The sequence below is a fragment of the Aythya marila genome, assembly GCF_965140915.1.
Source record: "Aythya marila genome assembly, contig: HAP1_HAP1_SCAFFOLD_169, whole genome shotgun sequence".
In the NCBI taxonomy this organism is placed as follows: Eukaryota; Metazoa; Chordata; class Aves; order Anseriformes; family Anatidae; genus Aythya; species Aythya marila.
The window spans coordinates 647,907-668,348 of record NW_028137768.1 but is presented as its reverse complement, the minus strand read 5'-3'; the positions used below and the strand labels follow the sequence as shown (position 1 = coordinate 668,348).

Here is a 20,442-nt window from a genome sequence, read left to right as displayed (position 1 = left end):
GAGCCACCTCCTCCTCAGCTGGACCTCCAGAAGAGGAGAGGAACTTGTTTCCTGCAAGGTGATACGCAGTTATCAGAATTATATGAGTACTTGCCCTGCAGTGTCACTTCTCTAGGTGGCATGCAAGCTTGGTAAGCTAAAGGCTTCCCTGCATGCACATCTGCCTGTCTGTCAGCAGGTTGGACCACTGCCACGTTCTTTCTTATTTCTAAATCTGTGTGTGGTTCTCCCACTCTCTTTGTCTGGGGTGCAGGTGGGTGTAAGCTTCTGTTCTGACATGGACTGGCAAGGCCTTGCCCTGAGGGTGTCTTCTTGGGAACAAGCTGCCCAAGCTTCATTTTAAAATGATAGGCATGGTGTCATTGAGTTGGAAAGGTAGGAGAATGAGCTCACATATTCCTCATTCAGCGCTGGGGACAGTGATTTCTTTTAGAGAAGCAGGTGGGTTGCTCAGGGAAGTTAGCCTAACTTTTCTGTTTTTTCCTCCATGGACAGGCAACAATGCCCAGAGGCAGAAAATGTCCAACAGCAGCTTCCCCACAGAATTCCTCCTCCTGCCATTTGCAGATACACGCGAGCTGCAGCTCCTGCACTTCGCACTCTTCCTGGGCATCTACCTGGCTGCCCTCCTGGGTAACGGCCTCATCCTCACTGCCATAGCCTGTGACCACCACCTCCACACCCCCATGTACTTCTTCCTCTTCAACCTCGCCCTCCTTGACCTGGGCTCCATCTCCACCACTGTTCCCAAAGCCATGGCCAATTCCCTCTGGGACAAAAGGGGCATTTCCTATGCAGGCTGTGCTACCCAGGTTTTTATGTTTGCTCTCTTTCTCACAGCAGAGTTTTCTCTCCTCACCATCATGGCTTATGACCGCTATGTTGCCATCTGCAAACCCCTGCACTATGGGACAATAATGGACAGCAGAACTTGTGTCATCATTGCAGCAGCTGCCTGGGGTATTACTTTTGTCTATGCTGTACTGCACACTGCCAATACATTTTCCCTACCCCTCTGCCAAGGCAATGTCCTGGACCAGTTCTTCTGTGAAATTCCCAAGATCCTCAAGCTCTCCTGCACTGATGCCTACCTCCAGGAAACTGGGCTTCTTGTGGTTAGTGCCTGTATTTTATTTGGTTGTTTTGTTTTCATTGTGCTGTCCTATGTGCAGATCTTCAGGGCAGTGCTGAGGATGCCCTCAGAGCATTGCCAGCACAAAGCCTTTTCCACATGCCTCCCTCACCTGGCCGTGGTCTCACTGTTCATAAGCACTGCCACATTTGCCTACCTGAAGCCTTCCTCTATCTCTTCCCCTTTCCTTGATCTTTTGCTGGCAGTTCTGTACTCGGTGGTGCCTCCAGCAGTGAACCCCCTCATCTACAGCATGAGGAACAAGGAGCTCAAGGATGCAGTTAGCAAACTGATTTTGGGGAGGTTGTACAGTACTCATAAAGATCCCTTCACTCTTCAGTGATGAATCTCAGTACATCCCCTTCCAGGCTTGTGTTTTGGTCATTCTTCTTATTATTATATACTTTTTTTCTTTTTCTCATTATGTCTGTGTAATGGGTTTATGTGGCAAGGTTTTGGTAGCAGTAAGCCACAGGGGTAGCTTCTGTGAGAAGGATCTACAAGTTGCCCAATGTTTGGTATGGGCCCCACTGCTGACCAGAGCTGAGCCAATAAGTGATGTTGCTTTGCATCTCTGTTAGAGCAGATTTAAGACAGGGAAAAAAAACACTGCAATACACAGCAGCTGGGAGAGTGAGAGGAGTTAGGAACAGCCTTGCAGGAACCAAGGTCAGTGAAGAAGGAGGGGAAGAGGTGCTCCAGTCATGGAGCAGAAGTCCCCTGCGGCCTGTGGTGAGACCCATGGTGAAGCAGGCTATCCCCCTGCAGCCCATGGAGTACCACGGTGGAGCAGGGTTCCACGCTGCAGCCCATGGAGGAGACCACGGTGGAGCAGGTGGACCTGCACCAATGGAGGCTGTGGCCTGTAGAAGACCCCTGCTGGAGCACATTCCAGGCCAGACCTGTAGCCCATGGAGAGAAGTCCATGCAGGAGCAGGTCATCTGGCAGGAGCTGCTGCCGGTGGGGGACCCAGGTTGGAGAATTTTTCTCCCGAGGGATGGACCCCGTGGTACGGACCCATATCTGGAGCAGTTCTGAAAGAGCTGCTGCCTGTGGGAAGCCCACGCCAGGTTAGTTCACCAAGGCCTGCATCCCATGGGAGAGACCCCACAGCACAGGGGACGAGAGTGACCGAGAAGGAGCAGCAGAGAAGAAGCGCTGTAGACTGACCATAACCCCCATTCCCCTTCCCCTGCCCCACTTGGCGGGAGGAGGTGGAAGAGGGTGGATGAGGGAGGGGAAGGTGCTTTTGGTTTCTTTCCTTTGTTTCTCACTTCTCTAGCTTGTTAGTAATAAACAATAAATCTTACTGTCTCCCTATGTCAAGTCTGTTTTGCCCATCACAATCATTAGTGCATGATCTCCTTGTCCTTATCTCAACCTTGAACCCTTTTCGTTGTATTTTCTCCACATTCCTCTTTGAGGAGGGGGAGTGAGGGAACAGTTGTGGTGGAGCTCAACTGTTTTTGCCCTTTGCATTCCTACATAAATGTTTTTATTCCCCCCACTTCTATAAATGAATGAACCAGTTCTGTCCCATATGGAGGCTGCATAAAAGTGCATTTAACACTGTGAGTGAGTCAGTGAAGACTCTCTTATAGCATCTCTAAGAAAACGGAATTACCCGAGTTCACATTCTGAAGGCTGGGCTTTCCTTCCCAAACAAGTGCCAAGAAAAGGCCCAAAGCATTGCTCCCCAGAAGGGTCTGTTCCTGCTTCTGTTCAGGAGGGAATTATCATTGTCACATTGAGACCTGTCAGAGACGAAGGGCTAGATTTAAAACTCACCCATGGGTGTCTGCTCACAGCAGAGACAGCAAATGGTCACTGCATTATGTAGCCAGGGTTGTTCCCACATCTGACCTGTAGATGATGTCCTTCAGGAGGGGAATCTGGAGCTGCCTTAAGAGACCAGGTTCCCTCCAGGGACAGCAGAGCATGGCGTGGGCAGTGACTGCAGCCCCCATGAATGTGAGAGATTTCCCACTGTGTGCTCAGCCACAGGGAAAGAACTAAAGCCAGGTATTCACAGGAATTCTGTGACTGCAGTCTCAGAGAAAAGAGTGGCACCCAGCAGGCAGAGGGAAGGGGAGCTGGGGACTGATTCATTTCCCCCTTTGTGAAGTACCTCTGCCTGGTCCAGCGCAGTGATCCTGGCTGAGTCTGCTTCCCACCCTGACAAGGACAGCCATGCAGATTCACCCCACAGCACCACAGTCCATTTGCCCTGCACAGCAGCACCGTCAGCTTGGGTATGTACTTATGGGGAGCACGGGGACTTTGGCATAATGACCACACGGACACCAGGGTTCTTTAAGGACCAGTAACTGTTACTCCTTTATTGATGACATAACTTCAGCTCTCCTATTGATAACATGACTTCAACTCTCTTATTGAGGACAGACTCCCTTCTTATACCATTTGCTCTACAGCAGTACTTTTCCACTATTCATCAGTCAACAACTGAGTCTTTTAGGACCAGTCCTCTTCATTTTTTTAATAAACGATTTGGATGAAGGACTTGAAGGTTTTTAGCATGTTCAGGGATGACACCAAATTGGGTGGAGCTGTTGACTCTATTGAGGGTGGTGAGGCCTTGCAGAGAGATCTGGACAATTTAGAGAGCTGGACAATCACAAACCGCATGAAGTTTAACAAAAGCAAGTGTCGGATTCTGCAGCTGGTAAGGGGCAACTCTGGTTATATGTACCAACTTGGGGAAAAGATGCTGGAAAGCAGCTCCACAGAAAGGGATCTGGGGATTTTGATCAACAGCAATCTGACCAAGAGCCAGCAATGTCCTTTGGCTGCCAGGAGGGCCAACTGCATCCTTGGGTGCATTAAGAACAGCATTGCCAGATGGTCAAGGGAAGTGGTTGTCTCGCTCTACTCTGTGGCTAGAGCCTAGAGCTGGGAAAGGTGGTTGCGAGGAACTGCTCTGGGACCAGTGCCCTGGGGCAGCATCTGCCAGGCTGTCCCCTGTTCTGTTGGTCCTCTCTGTCTCTGCCCAGAGGCCAGCCCAGCTATCCCCTCCCCAGCTCTCAAAATCTCGCTGTCCTCTTCCCAGCCCAGCAATCTCTATGGGTGCTGGAAACCAACAAGCAAGAGCAGAATCATCCATCACTACCTTAATGCTCATCCTGGGACTCTGATTTCACCCTCATGTGCCCACAGAGAAACAAAGTAAGGAGAATCGCTCAAGTCTATTCCTTAGTAATATCCATGACTGCACCTTTGGGAGAAGAGCTGAGCCTTAAGGCACTGCCCTCAGCAGATCCCCTTTTATGCTGGAGATGCTGGTGCAGAGCCAGCTGTGCTAGAGAAGTGCCCCTGGCCTGTCCCTGCCTGTAGACACTGGACTGCCCCACAGCAGCACGGTGAGAGCAATCAGTCCTCACAGCAACACAAGGGTTTAGAAAGGAAGTGAAGGAGAACAGCTCGGGAAAGACCAAGCTGTTTGGGTTCCAGGCATTGCTGCTCTGCCAGGACTCTTTTTCCCTCCACCTCTGCACACAGCCAAGTGCCCCTGCAGCTCCACAATGGTCTCAAAAGAAGGATCTCAGGAGAACAAGTCACTGTAAGGACCTTCCTTTTATTAAAAGGTTCAGAAAGTCTGGATCCTTCTTTACACCAAGTCTCTGAGTCACATGAAACAGATAGACACTGAAATGGAAGGTGAAGAACAATCATATTTCCTTGTTATTACTTTATCACAAGGAATGCAAGGAAAAGAAAAAAATAATATATAAATAAATCAATAAACAGAGAAAAAATAACATCTGGGTCAGTAATGTGTTATGTTATGAGTGATCTGCAGAAGACAGGTAGTATATTGTTTCTGAAAAGCATCCAGTTTTCACTTTCCTCCCGGCTTCCTTCAGCTCCTTGTTCCTCATGCTGTAGATGAAGGGGTTCACTGCTGGAGGCACCACTGAGTACAAAACTGCCAGCAGAAGATTAAGAGAGGAGGAGGACGTGAAAGGGGGCTTCAGGTAGGCAAAAAATGCAGTGCTGATGAATAGGGAGACCATGGCCAGGTGAGGGAGGCATGTGGAAAATGTTTTGTGACAGCCCTGCTCTGAGGCAATCCTCAGCACAGCCCTGAAATCTGCGCATAGGACAACACAAGGAAAACAAAACACCCAAATGCTATTAATACACTCAGCATAAGAAGCCCAGCTTCTCTGAGGTAGGCATCTGAGCAGGAGAGCTTGAGGATCTGGGGAATCTCACAGAAGAACTGGTCCAGGGTATTACCTTGGCAGAGGGGAAGGGAAAAGGTATTGGCCATGCGCGGCACAGCATAGAGAAAAGTACTGCCCCAGGCAGCTGCTGCCATGTTGACACAAGTTCTGCTGGTCATTATTGTCCCGTAGTGCAGGGGTTTGCAGACAGCAACGGAGCGGTCATAGGCGATGATAGTGAGTAGTTAAAATTCCGTTGTGATAAAGACAGTAAATATAAAGACCTGGGTGGCACAACCTGTATAGGAAATGGTCCTGGTGTCCCAGAGGGAGTTGGCCATGGCTTTGGGAACAGTGGTGGTAATAGTGCCCATACTGATGAGAGAGAGGTTGAGGAGGAAGAAGTACATGGGGGTGTGGAGGCAGCTGTGAGGATGAGGCCGCTGCCCAGGAGGGCAGCCAGGTAGATGCCCAGGAAGAGCCTGAAGTGGAACCTGAAGAGCCAGGCGTTGGCTGTCATATGCTTCATTGGGTTAAAAGTTTTCTGGGTAGCCAGGCCCAAAGAGTCATGGTAAATGGAGTTAAATCCAGTCGGAGGCTGGTCTCTAATGGCGCTCCCAGGGCCCAGTATTAGGTCTATTTTTATCAATGATCTGGATGAGGGGATCGAGTGTACCCTCAGTAAGTTTGCAGATGACACCAGGTTAGATGCATGTGTTTATCTGTTCGAGGGTGGGAAGGCTCTGCAGGAGGATCTGGATAGAATGGACCGATGGGCTGAGGCCACCTGGATGAAGTTCAACAAGGCCAAGTGCCGGGTCCTGCACCTGGGGCACAGCAACCCCAAGCAGCACTACAGGCTGGGAGATGAGTGGTTGGAGAGCTGCCTGGCAGAGAAGGACCTGGGAGTATTGGAGGATAGTCGGCTGAATATGAGCCAGCAGTGTGCTCAGGTGGCCAAGAAGGCCAACAGCATCCTGGCTTGTATCAGAAGCAGCGTGGCCAGCAGGGCTAGGGGAGTGATTGTCCCCCTGTATTCGGCTCTGGTGAGGCCGCACCTCGAGTATTGTGTTCAGTTTTGGGTCCCTCACGACAAGAAGGACATTGATGTGCTCAAGTGAGTCTAGAGAAGGGCGATGAAGCTGGTGAGGGGTCTGGAGAACAAGTCTTATGAGGAGCGGCTGAGGGAGCTTGGGTTGTTTAGCCTGGAGAAAAGGAGGCTCAGGGGTGACCTTTTCACTCTCTACAGATACCTTAAAGGAGACTGTAGTGAGGTGGGGGTTAGTGTATTCTCCCATGTGCCTGGTGACAGGACGAGGTGGAATGGGCTAAAGTTGTGCCAGGGGAGGTTTAGTTTGGCTATTAGGAAGAACGACTTTACTGAAAGGTTTGTTAGGCATTGGAATGGGCTGCCAAGGAAGTGGTTGAGTCACTATCCCGTGAGGTCTTTGAAAGATGGTTATATGTAGAGCTTAGTGATATGGTTTAGTGCAGGACTTGTCAGTGCTAGGTCAGAGGTTGGACTAGGTGGTCTTGGAGGTCTCTCCCAACCTAGATGATTCTGTGATTCTGTGACTCATGTCTCTCAACAGCCCCATGTGTATGAGGAACCGGTTCAGACATAAGCACCTCACACAGCCCTGGCATTGCTCTTTGTGCCTCCAGAAACAACCCCCAGTGTCCCTGTGAGTTTTTTTTCTCACCCCTTTACAGGTTCATTGCAGATGCCACTCTCTGCTATGTCACACTACCCTGCCTTTCTGGACTGGGCTGTCAAACATTTGGATCAGCAAGATTTCTGGGGACTTGAAAATGAATTCAATTTAATTGAATTAAATTCTTTAATTCAGTGACTCTTTCCCTTGGAGTGCTCTTCAAAGACAGAATAAGGGGAGGGAAAAAAAAAAAAAAAAAAGAAAAAGAAGCATTAGCAATGTTGGGAAATGTATTTTGGTAAGTGTGTGCATAAAACTATTCATCAAAAAAGCACGATTTTTTTATTGCATTTGTCCATGGTGCTGTCAATAGAAAACTGGGAAAATAAATAATGAACATTCATAGAAAAAAAGCTGGTGGTGCTGGCAAGCTCTTTCAGCTGTTACATCGAGTCCTTTTCTGTACAGGTTTCAACTGTTTCCTCAATCTACTTTCATGGCTGGTTTCAGTTTTCCAGTCAGAGGTGGTCACTACCTCCAGGATGTCCTGGGGTAGCCAAGGCACCCAGATGGGACAAGTGACACAGGACCTAGGGGAGTCCTTCTGGAGCAAAAACTGGGGGGCAGGAACTGGGGCTGGGCCTCTCAGGGGCTGTGCAGGGGCTGCTTGGGTCCCCCATGGGGAGCAGCTCCTGCCAGGTCACCTGCTCCTGCGTGGGCTCCTCTCCAAGGCCTACAGGTCTGGCCCGGAATCTGCTCTGGAGAGGGTCCTCCACAGGCCACAGCCTCCATCACTGCAGGTCCACCTGCTCCACCGTGGTACTCCATGGGCTGCAGGGGGACAGCCTGCTTCACCATGGTCCTCACCACAGGTCACAGGGGACTTTTGCTCCAGGACATGGAGCACCTCTCCCCCTCCTTCTTCACTGATCTTGGTGCCTGTAAGGCAGTTTTGCACTCCTCTCTCTCTCCCAGCTGCTGTTCTGTATTTTTTTTTTTCCCTGTCTTAAATATGCTCTCACAGAGGCACAAACAATGTCACTTATTGGCCCAGACCTGGCCAGCAGCAAGGCCCTTATCTAACATGGGACAGCTTCTGGATTCTTCTCACAGAAGCCACCCCAATGGCCCCCCACTACCAAAACCTTGCCACATAAATCCACCACATGCAGTCACATGGCATTCAAAGATGAATGCAAGGGACCATGGACTTTATCAGCTTGTGGGCCACAAGGAGGAGATGGGTGGGAATGCTCTGATGAGCTCAGCTCTGCCTCAGGATCTCCTGCCCCAGCAGGAGGAATGTGACTGTGGCAGTGACTGTGAGGTCACTTCTGTCTCTGCAGTTGATAGGGCAGCAGCAGCAACGTGTCACAGAAATGGACTGTGAGGTCACTTCTGTCTGAAGTAGTTGACAGGCCACACTTCTACCTAGGTTCTGTACTTTTCAGCTGATATCTGCCAGTGGTCCTGGTAGGCCAGCAGAAGGCACCTGGTTGGCATGCTGACTGTGGGATCCCCTCTGCCTACATACGCAGGAGGACCCAGACAGAAAGAAGGCGCAGATATGGGTTGTCCTGTCCCTTCTGTTTGAGTCCACGAATGGACAGCAGGAGGCACAAGGCTTGGGTGTGTCTAAACAAGAAGCTGCAGGGCCAGCAGAAGGACCGTGGTTTGGAAGATGCTGGTGAGGTGACTTCTATCTGGTTGGCTGACAGGCCACAAGAAGGCCGATGGGTTGGGATGCCTACTTTAGGACAGGTTTCCACCCAGGTGGAACTTTCTTTGGTGGTAGGAAAGAGCAGGAGAGGAAAACTGCCAGAAATTGCACCTTGGAAGGTTGGCACTTGCCACAAAGAGGAAAAAATGTCTCTCAAAGTATACTGCTGTGGTGCCAGAGGTCACCCAAAGAGTGTCCGTAATCAAACCCTGGCTTGGTTTTTCAAGGAACAGCTGGTGAAGGTTGATGAGACATTGGTGAAATGATGGAAATGCCAGGGTGAGAGCAAGGTGAAGAACAGAGATGTGTGTCTGTAGGCTTCCAGGAAATAGGACAAAGTGTGGGACAGCATAGGAAAGCTTGCAGAGGAGAAGGTGGAGGTTGCTGGCAAGAATGGAAGGCCCCAAAAGCCCTGACGTTTTTGTCCCTTATCTAGAGCTTATGAGGTGATGAGATGTAGTCATTGCAGTGAGGCCTCCTTGCTTCTTTGCAACCCTTGCAGAGGGAGGGAGGTGTCATACCACTGTTCTTCTCATGGCATCACACTGTTTAGAACATCCCACAGACCCCAGGAAGAGCCTTGAGATGGATATGGGGGTGCAGGATCTCCCCTCCCAGTGGCTGGAGTCAGGCCTTGGCTCTTCTGCTTCACCAAAACCAACCAAGACTTTTCTCAGCACAGTGCTTTGCCTGTCTGCAATCAAGGTCTCCAATTATCTGCCCTAACAAGTCCCTGAGGAGAATCTCTTGGTAACAGCCCTCAGTGGGGCCCATTAATACTCCAAGACACTTCAACTTTTCCTTCTGACTTTACTTGCTCAAGCGGTTACATCACTCTTCTCTCAGTACCTGAGCTTCATAGACTCAGCACCATAATACACCATGGAACTCATTAAAATGAAGAAACTTCTAACATTTCTTCCATAATTTGCTTCAAGCCTTCACACCTTGTGCAGCTAATTGCAGAGCTTGCATGATGTAATTAAGGAAGAAGATTCCAAAAAGCACCTAATACAAATCTTTTATTGCTTTAAAGGCTGAATTTTGCTGCATTTCAGTTTTGAGCATCATTCTCCTATTGGTATTCATCCAGGGTGATTTCTTTAGAGACCTGCATTGGGAGGAAAAGCAGAGTCTGAAGGTCCGATACCTCCACTGCCAGCAGTGGTCTTTGTCCCTGTAGCTGCAGCCCAGCCCAACACATGAAACCTTTTCTAAGACAAGTCAGGGATTCCTTGGGAAAATAAATAAATAAATGAAATGAAATGAAATGAAAATAAATAAATAAATAAATAAATAAATAAAATAAAATAAAATAAAATAAAATAAAATAAAATAAAATAAAATAAATAAAATTGAAATGACCATTGGAATCTGAGAAATTCAGCCTGAATCTTTGTAGATACCTGGACATCCATGGTCTCTCTTGAGTCTTCTGTGGAAAACTCAGGATGAAAACTAAAGAAAATATATCTTCAAGTGGCTGTAGCTGTACCCATGAGTTTGGCTGCTTTTGGGAAATTGTCCCCTTCCAGCCACAGAAAACTAAATTGAGTAATGTGGAAAGACCTGCCCAGTCAATAGAGTAGAGCAAAGTCATGCTTCCTGTGCTATAGATGCAGAAGGCAAAAGAACTGCATTGTGCCTCAATGGACGTGTAACCCAGGTCATGCAACTTTACCTTAGTACTGACAAGTCCATCCCTAAACCATGCTACTAAGTTCTACATCTACACATTGGCTCTCCAGCCGATGAACCAGCTCATGGATGGCAATCAGGGAGTCTCAGTTAGCGTGACGCTGCCTCAGGTGCACCACCATGGTAGCCATTGGCACCTGCTGTTCTTCAACCCTCAGCAAACCCACAACAGAAGGATTCTGTGGAAGGTCAAGCAAGGTAGACAACTCTTTAATGTCCTCCGTCTCCAAGGCTGCTATGCCAAAGCCCCACCTGTGCTCTTTTGGAACTTTGAAGTACCCATTCCTGAAGAAGACTATGTCTTGGATGCACATAGCCTCCGGGCCAGTCCCAATGGGGAGCTTTTGCCATTCCTTCCCAGTTCGACTCACTTCAGCCTCCAAGACAGTTAACTCTTGGGACCCACCTGTCACTTCAGAAATACAGGTGGGTTCTACCTCTTTATAGCTTGATGGCATTAAGGTACACTGTGCACCGGTGTCCAGTAGAGCCTGATATATTTGTGGGTCTGATGTGCCAGGCCATTAAATATACACAGTCCAGTAAACCTGATTGTCCCTTTCCTCCCCGCCTTCCCCTGGCTGGAAGCAGGACCCCTCTAGTCCTGCTCATAGTATTCATTACTGTGTCTGGTACACGGCCCACCAGAAACACGTCCCACCATGGCACTGTCATACTACAGGGCAGGGGAGAGGGAGCTGACAGCCAAGGGATGCAGGAGATGGTGCCCAATTCGGTGCAGGAGATGGGGCCCAGCAGAGAATCACAGAATCACAGAATCACAGAATTTCTAGGTTGGAAGAGACCTCAAGATCATCGAGTCCAACCTCTGACCTAACACTAACAGTCCCCACTAAACCATATCCCTAAGCTCTACACTTAAACGTCTTTTAAAGACTTCCAGGGATGGTGACTCCACCACTTCCCTGGGCAGCCTGTTCCAGTGTCTAACAACCCTTTCAGTGAAGAAGTTCTTCCTAACATCTAACCTAAAACTCCCCTGGCGCAACTTTAGCCCATTCCCCCTCATCCTGTCACCAGGCACGTGGGAGAACAGACCAACCCCCACCTCGCTACAGCCTCACTTGAGGTACCTATGGAGAGCGATAAGGTCGCCCCTGAGCCTCCTTTCCTCCAGGCTGAACAAGCCCAGCTCCCTCAGCCGCTCCTCACAGGACTTGTTCTCCAGGCCCCTCACCAGCTTTGTCGCCCTTCTCTGCACCCGCTCGAGCACCTCAATGTCCTTCTTGTAGTGAGGGGCCCAAAACTGAACACAGTACTCGAGGTGCGGCCTCACCAGAGCTGAGTACAGGGGGACGATCACCTCCCTAGCCCTGCTGGCCACACTGCTTCTGATACAAGCCAGGATGCCGTTGGCCTTCTTGGCCACCTGAGCACACTGCTGGCTCATATTCAGCCGACTATCCACCATCACTCCCAGGTCCTTCTCCGCCTGGCAGCTTTCCAACCATTCCTCTCCCAGCCTGTAGCTCTGCTTGGGGTTATTGCGCCCCAGGTGCAGGACCCGGCACTTGGCCTTGTTAAACTTCATGCAGTTGACCTCAGCCCATCGGTGCAGCCTATCCAGATCCTCCTGCAGCGCTTTCCTACCCTCAAGCAGATCGACACACGCACCTAACTTGGTGTCATCTGCAAACTTACTGAGGGTGCACTCGATGCCCTCGTCCAGATCATCGATGAAGATATTAAAGAGGACCGGCCCCAGCACCGAGCCCTGGGGGATGCCACTAGTGACTGGCCTCCAACTGGACTTGACTCCATTCACCATGACTCTTTGGGCCCAGCTATCCAGCTAGTTTCTAACCCAATGAAGCGTGTGCCAGTCCAAGCCAAGAGCAGCCAGTTTCTTGAGGAGAATGCTGTGGGAGACGGTGTCAAAAGCCTTGCTGAAGTCAAGGTAGACCACATCCACAGCCTTTCCCTCGTCCACCCAGCGCGTCACTTTGTCATAGAAGGAGATCAGGTTCGTCAAGCAGGACCTGCCTTTCATAAAGCCATGCTGACTGGGCCTGATCGCCTGCTTGCCCTGCAAGTGCTGCGTGATGACTCTCAGGAAGATCTGCTCCATGAGCTTCCCTGTTACTGAGGTCAAACTGACAGGCCTGTAGTTTCCCGGGTCTGCCCTCCGGCCCTTCTTGTAGATGGGCATCACGTTTGCTAGCCTCCAGTCAACTGGGACCTCCCCCGATCGCCAGGACTGCTGATAAATGATGGACAGTGGCTTGGCCAGCTCCTCTGCCAGTTCACTCAGTACCCTTGGGTGGATCCCATCCGGCCCCATCGACTTGTGCACATCCAAGTGCCGTAGCAGGTCACCAACCAGTTCTTCGTGGATAGTGAGGGCCACATCCTGCTCCCCATCCCCTTCCAGCAGCTCAGGGTACTGAGTATCCATATTGAAACACTCTCTAATATCAGGCACTACACCACTGAGCCTCCTTCATTGCCTGTCCCTTCTGAAGAACTTATGACCATTCTTAGCAGCACTCCAGGGAGGCTGACGAGGCATAGGCAAGCTTGAGAGGTCGGCCTGTGCAAAACTCATGAAGTTCAACAAGGCAAAGTTCAAGGTCCCACATGTCCTTGGGGTAATCCCAAGGACAAATACAGGCTGGGCAGAGAATAGATTGAAAGCAGCCCTGAGGAGAAGAATGTGGGGGTGTTGGTGGAGCTCACCATGAGCCGGCAGTGTGTGCTTGCAGCCCAGAAAGCCAACCGTATCCTGGGCTACATCAACAGAAGCATAGCCAGCAGGGCAGGGGAGGGGATTCTCCCCCTCTACTCTGCTCTCACGAGACCCCACACAGAATACTTTGTTAGCTCTGGGGCTCCCAGGACAAGAAGGAAGTGGGAATATTAGAACAAGTCCAGAGGAGGGCCACAAAGATGATCACAGGGCTCAAGGTCCTCTCCTATGAAGGCAGGCTGAGAGTTGTGTTTTTTCAGCTTGCAGAAGAGAAGGCCCTGAGGAGACCTTCTAGCAGCCTTCCAATACCTAAAGGGTGTTGTCCTGCTTTCAGTTAGGACAGAGTTGGTTTTCTTCCTAGTAGCTGGTGGAATGCTGTCTTTTGGCTTGGGATGAAAGGAGTGCTGATAACATGTTGATGTTATAATTGTTGCAGAGCAGTGCTTACACCAAGCCAAGGACGTTTCAGCTTCTCACCTTCCAAGAGGCCAAAGACTGCTCTCCTGAAGACCAGAGTTGTGAGCTTGCTATTTGCCAGCTGTGCTGCCCTCCTGCAGGATCAACTCCACCATGGTCCATGCAGGGAACATTGTGGAACATCAGCCCCGAGATCCCTTTCTGCAGAGTTATGCTCCATCCACTTGTCCCTCAGTCTATATATATATTCAGGAATACACGGCCTGATGTACAGAATCTGGCACTAGTTCTTGTTGAATTTTATATTGTAGGTGACTGACCAATGTTCCAATCTATCAAGATGTCTCTGTAAGGCCCCTCTACACTCAACTCAATTGACTAAGCCTACTCATATAGTAAATGTAGGGCAGTCCACTCATGTGCCTAAGCTTTCAAACACCTTTTAGAAAGTACTGTCTCTAAATTACCGCTTCTCCATTAATCTACTCCCACTTTTGGGGATGAGAGAGATATGTTAAAGGGGAGGTTTATATTATTTAGCTAAATGACAAGGGACAGCTTCCAGGTTAGTGACAAGGCACAAAGGGAGGCCACATTTTTAGGCAGTCTACACTGAAAAAAACTCTAATACCTACAATCCCAGTCTCTGAAGTCCTAACTTAAAGGATTACTGCTAAGTCAGACATCCTCGGGCACCTCAAATGTCAAATGGCGTTTGCATTTGAACAACTCACTGTTCTTCTCTATCTCCTTTAATTACCGTGGGAGCTTAGCCTAGAGTATTTTGTACATATCACAGAATCACAGAATCACAGAATTTTCTAGGTTGGAAGAGACCTCAAGGTCATCGAGTCCAACCTCCAACCTAACGCTAACAGTCCCCACTAAACCATATCCCTAAGCTCTACATCTAAACGTCTTTTAAAGACCCCCAGGGATGGTGACTCCACCACTTCCCTGGGCAGCCTGTTCCAGTGCCTCACAACCCTTTCAGTGAAGAAGTTCTTCCTAACATCTAACCTAAAACTCCCCTGGCGCAACTTAAGCCCATTCCCCCTCGTCCTGTCACCAGGCACGTGGGAGAACAGGCCAACCCCCACCTCGCTACAGCCTCCCTTGAGGTACCTATGGAGAGCGATAAGGTCACCCCTGAGCCTCCTCTTCTCCAGGCTGAACAAGCCCAGCTCCCTCAGCCGCTCCTCACAGGACTTGTTCTCCAGGCCCCTCACCAGCTTCGTCGCCCTTCTCTGCACCCGCTCAAGCACCTCAATGTCCTTCTTGTAGCGAGGGGCCCAAAACTGAACACAGTACTCGAGGTGCGGCCTCACCAGAGCTGAGTACAGGGGGACGATCACCTCCCTAGCCCTGCTGGTCACGCTGTTCCTAATACAAGCCAGGATGCCGTTGGCCTTCTTGGCCACCTGAGCACACTGCTGGCTCATATTCAGCCGACTATCCACCATCACTCCCAGGTCCTTCTCCGCCTGGCAGCTTTCCAACCATTCCTCTCCCAGCCTGTAGCTCTGCTTGGGGTTATTGCGCCCCAGGTGCAGGACCCGGCACTTGGCCTTGTTAAACTTCATGCAGTTGACCTCAGCCCATCGGTGCAGCCTATCCAGATCCTCCTGCAGAGCTTTCCTACCCTCAAGCAGATCAACACACGCACCTAACTTGGTGTCATCTGCGAACTTACTGAGGGTGCACTCGATGCCCTCGTCCAGATTATCGATGAAGATATTAAAGAGGACCGGCCCCAGCACCGAGCCCTGGGGGATGCCACTAGTGACTGGCCTCCAACTGGACTTGGCTCCATTAACCACGACTCTTTGGGCCCGGCTATCCAGCCAGTTTCTAACCCAACGAAGCGTGCGCCAGTCCAAGCCAAGAGCAGCCAGTTTCTTGAGGAGAATGCTGTGGGAGACGGTGTCAAAAGCCTTGCTGAAGTCAAGGTAGACCACATCCACAGCCTTTCCCTCGTCCACCCAGCGCGTCACTTTGTCATAGAAGGAGATCAGGTTCGTCAAGCAGGACCTGCCTTTCATAAAGCCATGCTGACTGGGCCTGATCGCCTGCTTCCCCTGCAAGTGCTGCGTGATGACTCTCAGGAGGATCTGCTCCATGAGCTTTCCTGGCACTGAGGTCAAACTGACAGCCCTGTAGTTTCCTGGGTCTGCCCTCCGGCCCTTCTTGTAGATGGGCGTCACGTTTGCTAGCCGCCAGTCGATTGGGACCTCCCCTGATAGCCAGGACTGTTGATAAATGATGGACAGTGGCTTGGCCAGCTCCTCTGCCAGTTCTCTCAGTACCCTTGGGTGGATCCCATCCGGCCCCATCGACTTGTGCACATCTAAGTGCCGTAGCAGGTCACCAACCAGTTCTTCATGGATAGTGAGGGCCACATCCTGCTCCCCATCCCCTTCCAGCAGCTCAGGGTACTGAGTATCCAGAGAACATCTGGTATTGCCGCTAAAGACTGAAGCAAAGAAGGCATTGAGCACCTCCTCCTTTTCCTCATCTCTTGTAACTAAGTTTCCCCCTGCATCCAGTAAAGGATGGAGATTCTCCTTAGTCCTCCTTTTTGTGTTGATGTATTTATAGAAACGTTTTTTGTTATCTTTAACGACAGTAGCCAGATTGAGCTCCAGATGAGCTTTGGCTTTCCTAATTTTGTCCCTGCACAGCCTCGCTACTTCTTTAAAGTCCTCCTTAGTGGCCTGCCCACTTTTCCAAAGCTTATAAACCCTCTTTTTCCTCCTAAGATCAAGCCACAATTCTCTGTTGAGCCAGGCGGGTCTTCTTCCCCGCCAGCTCATCTTTGGGCACGTGGGGACAGACCGTTCCTGCGCCATTAAGACTTCCCTCTTGAAGAGCGCCCAGCCTTCCTTGACCCCTCTGCCCTTCAGAACCACCTCCCAAGGGCCTCCACCAACTAGTGTCCTGAGCAGCTCAAAGTCAGCCCTCCGAAAGTCCAATACAGCGGTTTTACTGGTCCCCTTCCTGGCCTCGCCAAGAATAGTGAACTCCACCATTGCGTGGTCACTCTGCCCAAGACAGCTCCCGACGATCACGTCCTCCACCAGTCCTTCTCTGTTTGTGAAGAGAAGGTCTAGCGGGGCACCACCCCTGGTAGGTTCACTAACCAGCTGCGTCAGGAAGCTATCTTCCACGCTCTCCAGAAACCTCCTAGACTGCTTTCTCAGGGCTGTGTTGTGCTTCCAGGATATGTCAGGGAAGTTGAAGTCCCCCACGAGTACAAGAGCTGATGATTTTGCAACTTCTGTCAGCTGCCTGTAGAATTCCTCATCCGTCACCTCAGCCTGGTTCGGCGGTCTATAGCAGACCCCGACCAGGACACTAGCCTTGTTGTCCCTGCCGATCCTAACCCAAAGGGACTCGACCTTGTCATTCCCAACCTCGAGTTCTACAACCTCGAAAGACTCTCTAATATAGAGAGCCACACCACCACCCCTTCTATGCTGCCTGAACAGAGGTGAGAGAAATCCCAAATCATGTGGGTTTGTGGCTGATATGGAAGGTTCTTGGCCCCATTACAGGCCTAGGACATCAAACTCAGAATGAGATGCATCAGTTGACTCCCTGTGATCACTTCCCTCAGCTTGGGAAAATGTGATCCCTGCCAGTCACATGCTGGGTGTCCTGCCTAAAAGTGGAAGATGACAAGGGAATTCTTTGATGAAACTTCTCCTGCTACAAGAAATGACACTGCTGGAAGTAAGTATCTCTCCTCAGCTGTGGGAGGGAACATCAGGGATTGCTTCAGCCTGTTTCAATGTTGATAACCCTAGAGACCCAGGGATATCTCAAGGGACACAAGACAGGGCAGAGACAGTGAGGCCCTGGGCTGGAGCTGTGCTGCTGAGCTGGGTTGGGCTCTTGGGCACAAGGGGAGCTCCTGGCAAGCGGGCAGCACTGCAGAGAGACAGCTCTGCCCAGGAGCAGCTCCTCTGCACAGCGCAGCAGGGCTGGGGGCACTGCCTGCAGGGGACAAGGGCGGCTGAGAGAAGGGAGGGAGATGTTAAAGGCAGTGTGGAGGGGGGATGCTGAGAGCTCACTGCGGGAGAAATCTTCAGAGCACTGAACTGGGTAAGTCTGTGGCTGCAGGGCAGCACAGCTGTTGTTCCTGATGCCATCTCCAGATTTGCTGGCAAATCCCACAGTCTACGGGAGCTTTCAGGAGCACTCTGCTTTCTCTATGGTAGAGAAGAATGGCAAGGTCCAGAGCAGGGATTCTCTGCCATAAATAACAGAGGGACAGGACATGAGGGTTCCTTCTAGAAGGGCTGGCTGTCGGCTGTGCAGCCGTTGTGCAGGCAGGGGTGGCCAGGGCTGTGGTGCAGAGCAGGATCCCTGCTGTGCCCCAGGGGCTGTGTGCTGGGGCAGGGCCTCTGCTGCCTGCCAGGCTCAGCACTCAGCCTGCCTGGGGAGCTGCCCAGGGTGCTGTGGGGAGAAGCTGAGGGTAGAAGGGAAGGAAGGAGCTGTGACAGGGCAGGGCAGGGTCCTGCTGCTGCCCAGAGGCTGCTCCCTAGATCAGGCTGCTCACATTTCCACAGCACCCCCACTGCATGTCTGGGGGAGATTCTTCACAGGGAAGACCAATGTCTGCTGTATCTGAAGGGAAGGCACTCTGTGAAGTTTCTGCTTTCACTTTTCTGTTTTGAAGGGCAGCTAGGGGGATGGTAATAGAGTTGTCAGGTTTGAATGAATGACTGAAGATAAGAGAACATTACACTGAAAGGTCTGTCGGTCTTTGAGGAAATTCACAATTTTGTTCCACACCCTTTCACCTAGAGAGCACCAAAACCACTGTCACTGTTTCTTGAAAGATTGTTGGATATCCTGCTCAGGATCTGCAAATAGGGAAATACCTCAGGCCAGTGTGCACCTGAGATCCATACCTGGTGCTCTTTACCAGATGCTGTAAAGTAGTACTGACTTCTGATCTCACAGAGGATCTGCCTGATCCCTGACACCCTTAGACAGAAAAAAACATGGCTCACAGGGAAGAAGCAGTGTGTCTTGCTGTGGAGGGTTCTGTGAAATATGTTAGAGGTTTTGGTCACAGAAGTCTACCTAACTTGTGTCTGTCTTTTCCACCATGGACAGCCAGCCATGCCCTGAGACTGCAAATGTCCAACAGGAGCTTCCCCAATGAGTTTCTCCTCCTGCCATTTGCAGACACACGTGAGCTGCAGCTCCTGCACTTCGGGCTCTTCCTGGGCATCTACCTGGCTGCCCTCCTGGGCAATGGCCTCATCCTCACTGCTGTAGCCTGCAACCACCGCCTCCACACCCCCATGTACTTCTTCCTCTTCAACCTTGCCCTCCTTGACCTGGGCACTATTACCACCACTGTCCCCAAAGCCATGGCTAATTCCCTGTGGGACACCAGGGCCATTTCGTACTTGGGTTGTGCTACCCAGATTTTTATGTTTGCTCTCTTCGTCGCAGCAGAGTTTTCTTTCCTCACCATCATGTCCTATGACCGCTATGTTGCCATCTGCAAACCTCTGCACTATGAGACAATAATGGACAGTAGAACTTGTGCCAACATGGCAGAAGCTGCCTGGGGAAGTACTTTTCTCTATGCTGTGCTTCACACTGCCAATACCTTTTCCCTTCCCCTCTGCCAAGGCAATGCCCTGGACCAGTTCTTCTGTGAAATCCCCCAGATCCTCAAGCTCTCCTGCTCACATGCCTACCTCAGAGAACTTGGTCTTGTTGTGGTTACTTTATGTTTACTCTTTTTGTGTTTTGTTTTCATTGTGCTGTCGTATGTGCAGATCTTCAAGACTGTGCTGAGGATCCCCTCACAGCAGGGACGGCACAAAGCCTTTTCCACATGCCTCCCTCACCTGGCCGTGGTCTCCCTCTTCATCAGCACTGGCACATTTGCCTACCTGAAGCCCTCCTCCATGTCCTCCTCCTCCTTGAATCTGATGCTGGCAGTTCTGTATGCAGTGGGGCCTCCAGCAGTGAACCCCCTCATCTACAGCATGAGAAACCAGGAACTCAAGGATGCAGTTAGGAAAATGATGACAGAATGTTTCTCAGAGGCATTAATCTTCCTGTTTTCGTCTACATATCACTCATAACATAACTTGTTACAAGCCCTGATTTTCTACTTTTAATTTTATTTTTATTTATTTTGTTTTTATTATTTTTATTTTGTTTTTATTTGTTATTTCTTTGCTTCAGTTGTCATAGTGTTTTCCACAAAGATATGACATTATTCATTCCCTTCTACAGGCAAAGAAGAGCTCTGCTACACTAGGTAACACAGCAGCCATAGAGAAAGGAGCCTGGTGAATTATTTGCCATTCCTCTATTGAAATCAGTGGATCTAGTGAATCACCCCAAAAGACTCTGGAAATGGTGTGAACTCTATGATCCATGTGATCCGTGGATTCTGTGATTCTTGTGAATCCCTTCCAACTCAGGATATTCCACATGTGGAGAGTAGTTAGACTTGTTTGTGTCACTGATAGGCACCAACACAGGACAAAAGGGGAGTTGAACAGCTTGTTCCTGCTTTCTCTTGTATAAACTTAAAGATGGTGATCCACAATCTTGGTGTGAGAGACAGCTGAAGGAGGGAGTGTTCTAGTGGCAGGACAACCCTGTTTGGTGACAGAACAAAATATTGGCAGCTATAATGTCTAGAGTGAAAGCTTTTGCATGATTATTTGTAAAATGAATATTGATGTTAAGATCTCTGAATATGATAATGAGCTCAATGAAGTACATGATAAACATATGTGACTATAGTAGTCAACTCTGCACCCAAATCATGCTAAATGTCACTTCTCAGGTGGTGAGGGGATGGCAGGGTGGGGGGGTGATGGTAACAGATAACAGTAGGGTATGAAAGAGTGTTGGTGATAGGAGCATAATTTAGAGATAGGGAAAA

The 20,442-nt window shown here is 50.1% G+C and overlaps 1 protein-coding gene across 1 annotated transcript; it reads left to right on the top strand.

Moving 5' to 3' along the window:
- Window positions 1-518: 518 nt before the first annotated feature.
- On the top strand, window positions 519-19,627 carry LOC309890569 (olfactory receptor 14A16-like; the record flags this gene model as incomplete). The annotated part of the gene is made up of 2 exons (XM_082784992.1): window positions 519-960; window positions 19,092-19,627. 2 exons carry the CDS (start codon window positions 519-521, stop codon window positions 19,625-19,627), a joined length of 978 nt encoding a protein of 325 aa, XP_082641118.1.
- Window positions 19,628-20,442: the final 815 nt, after the last annotated feature.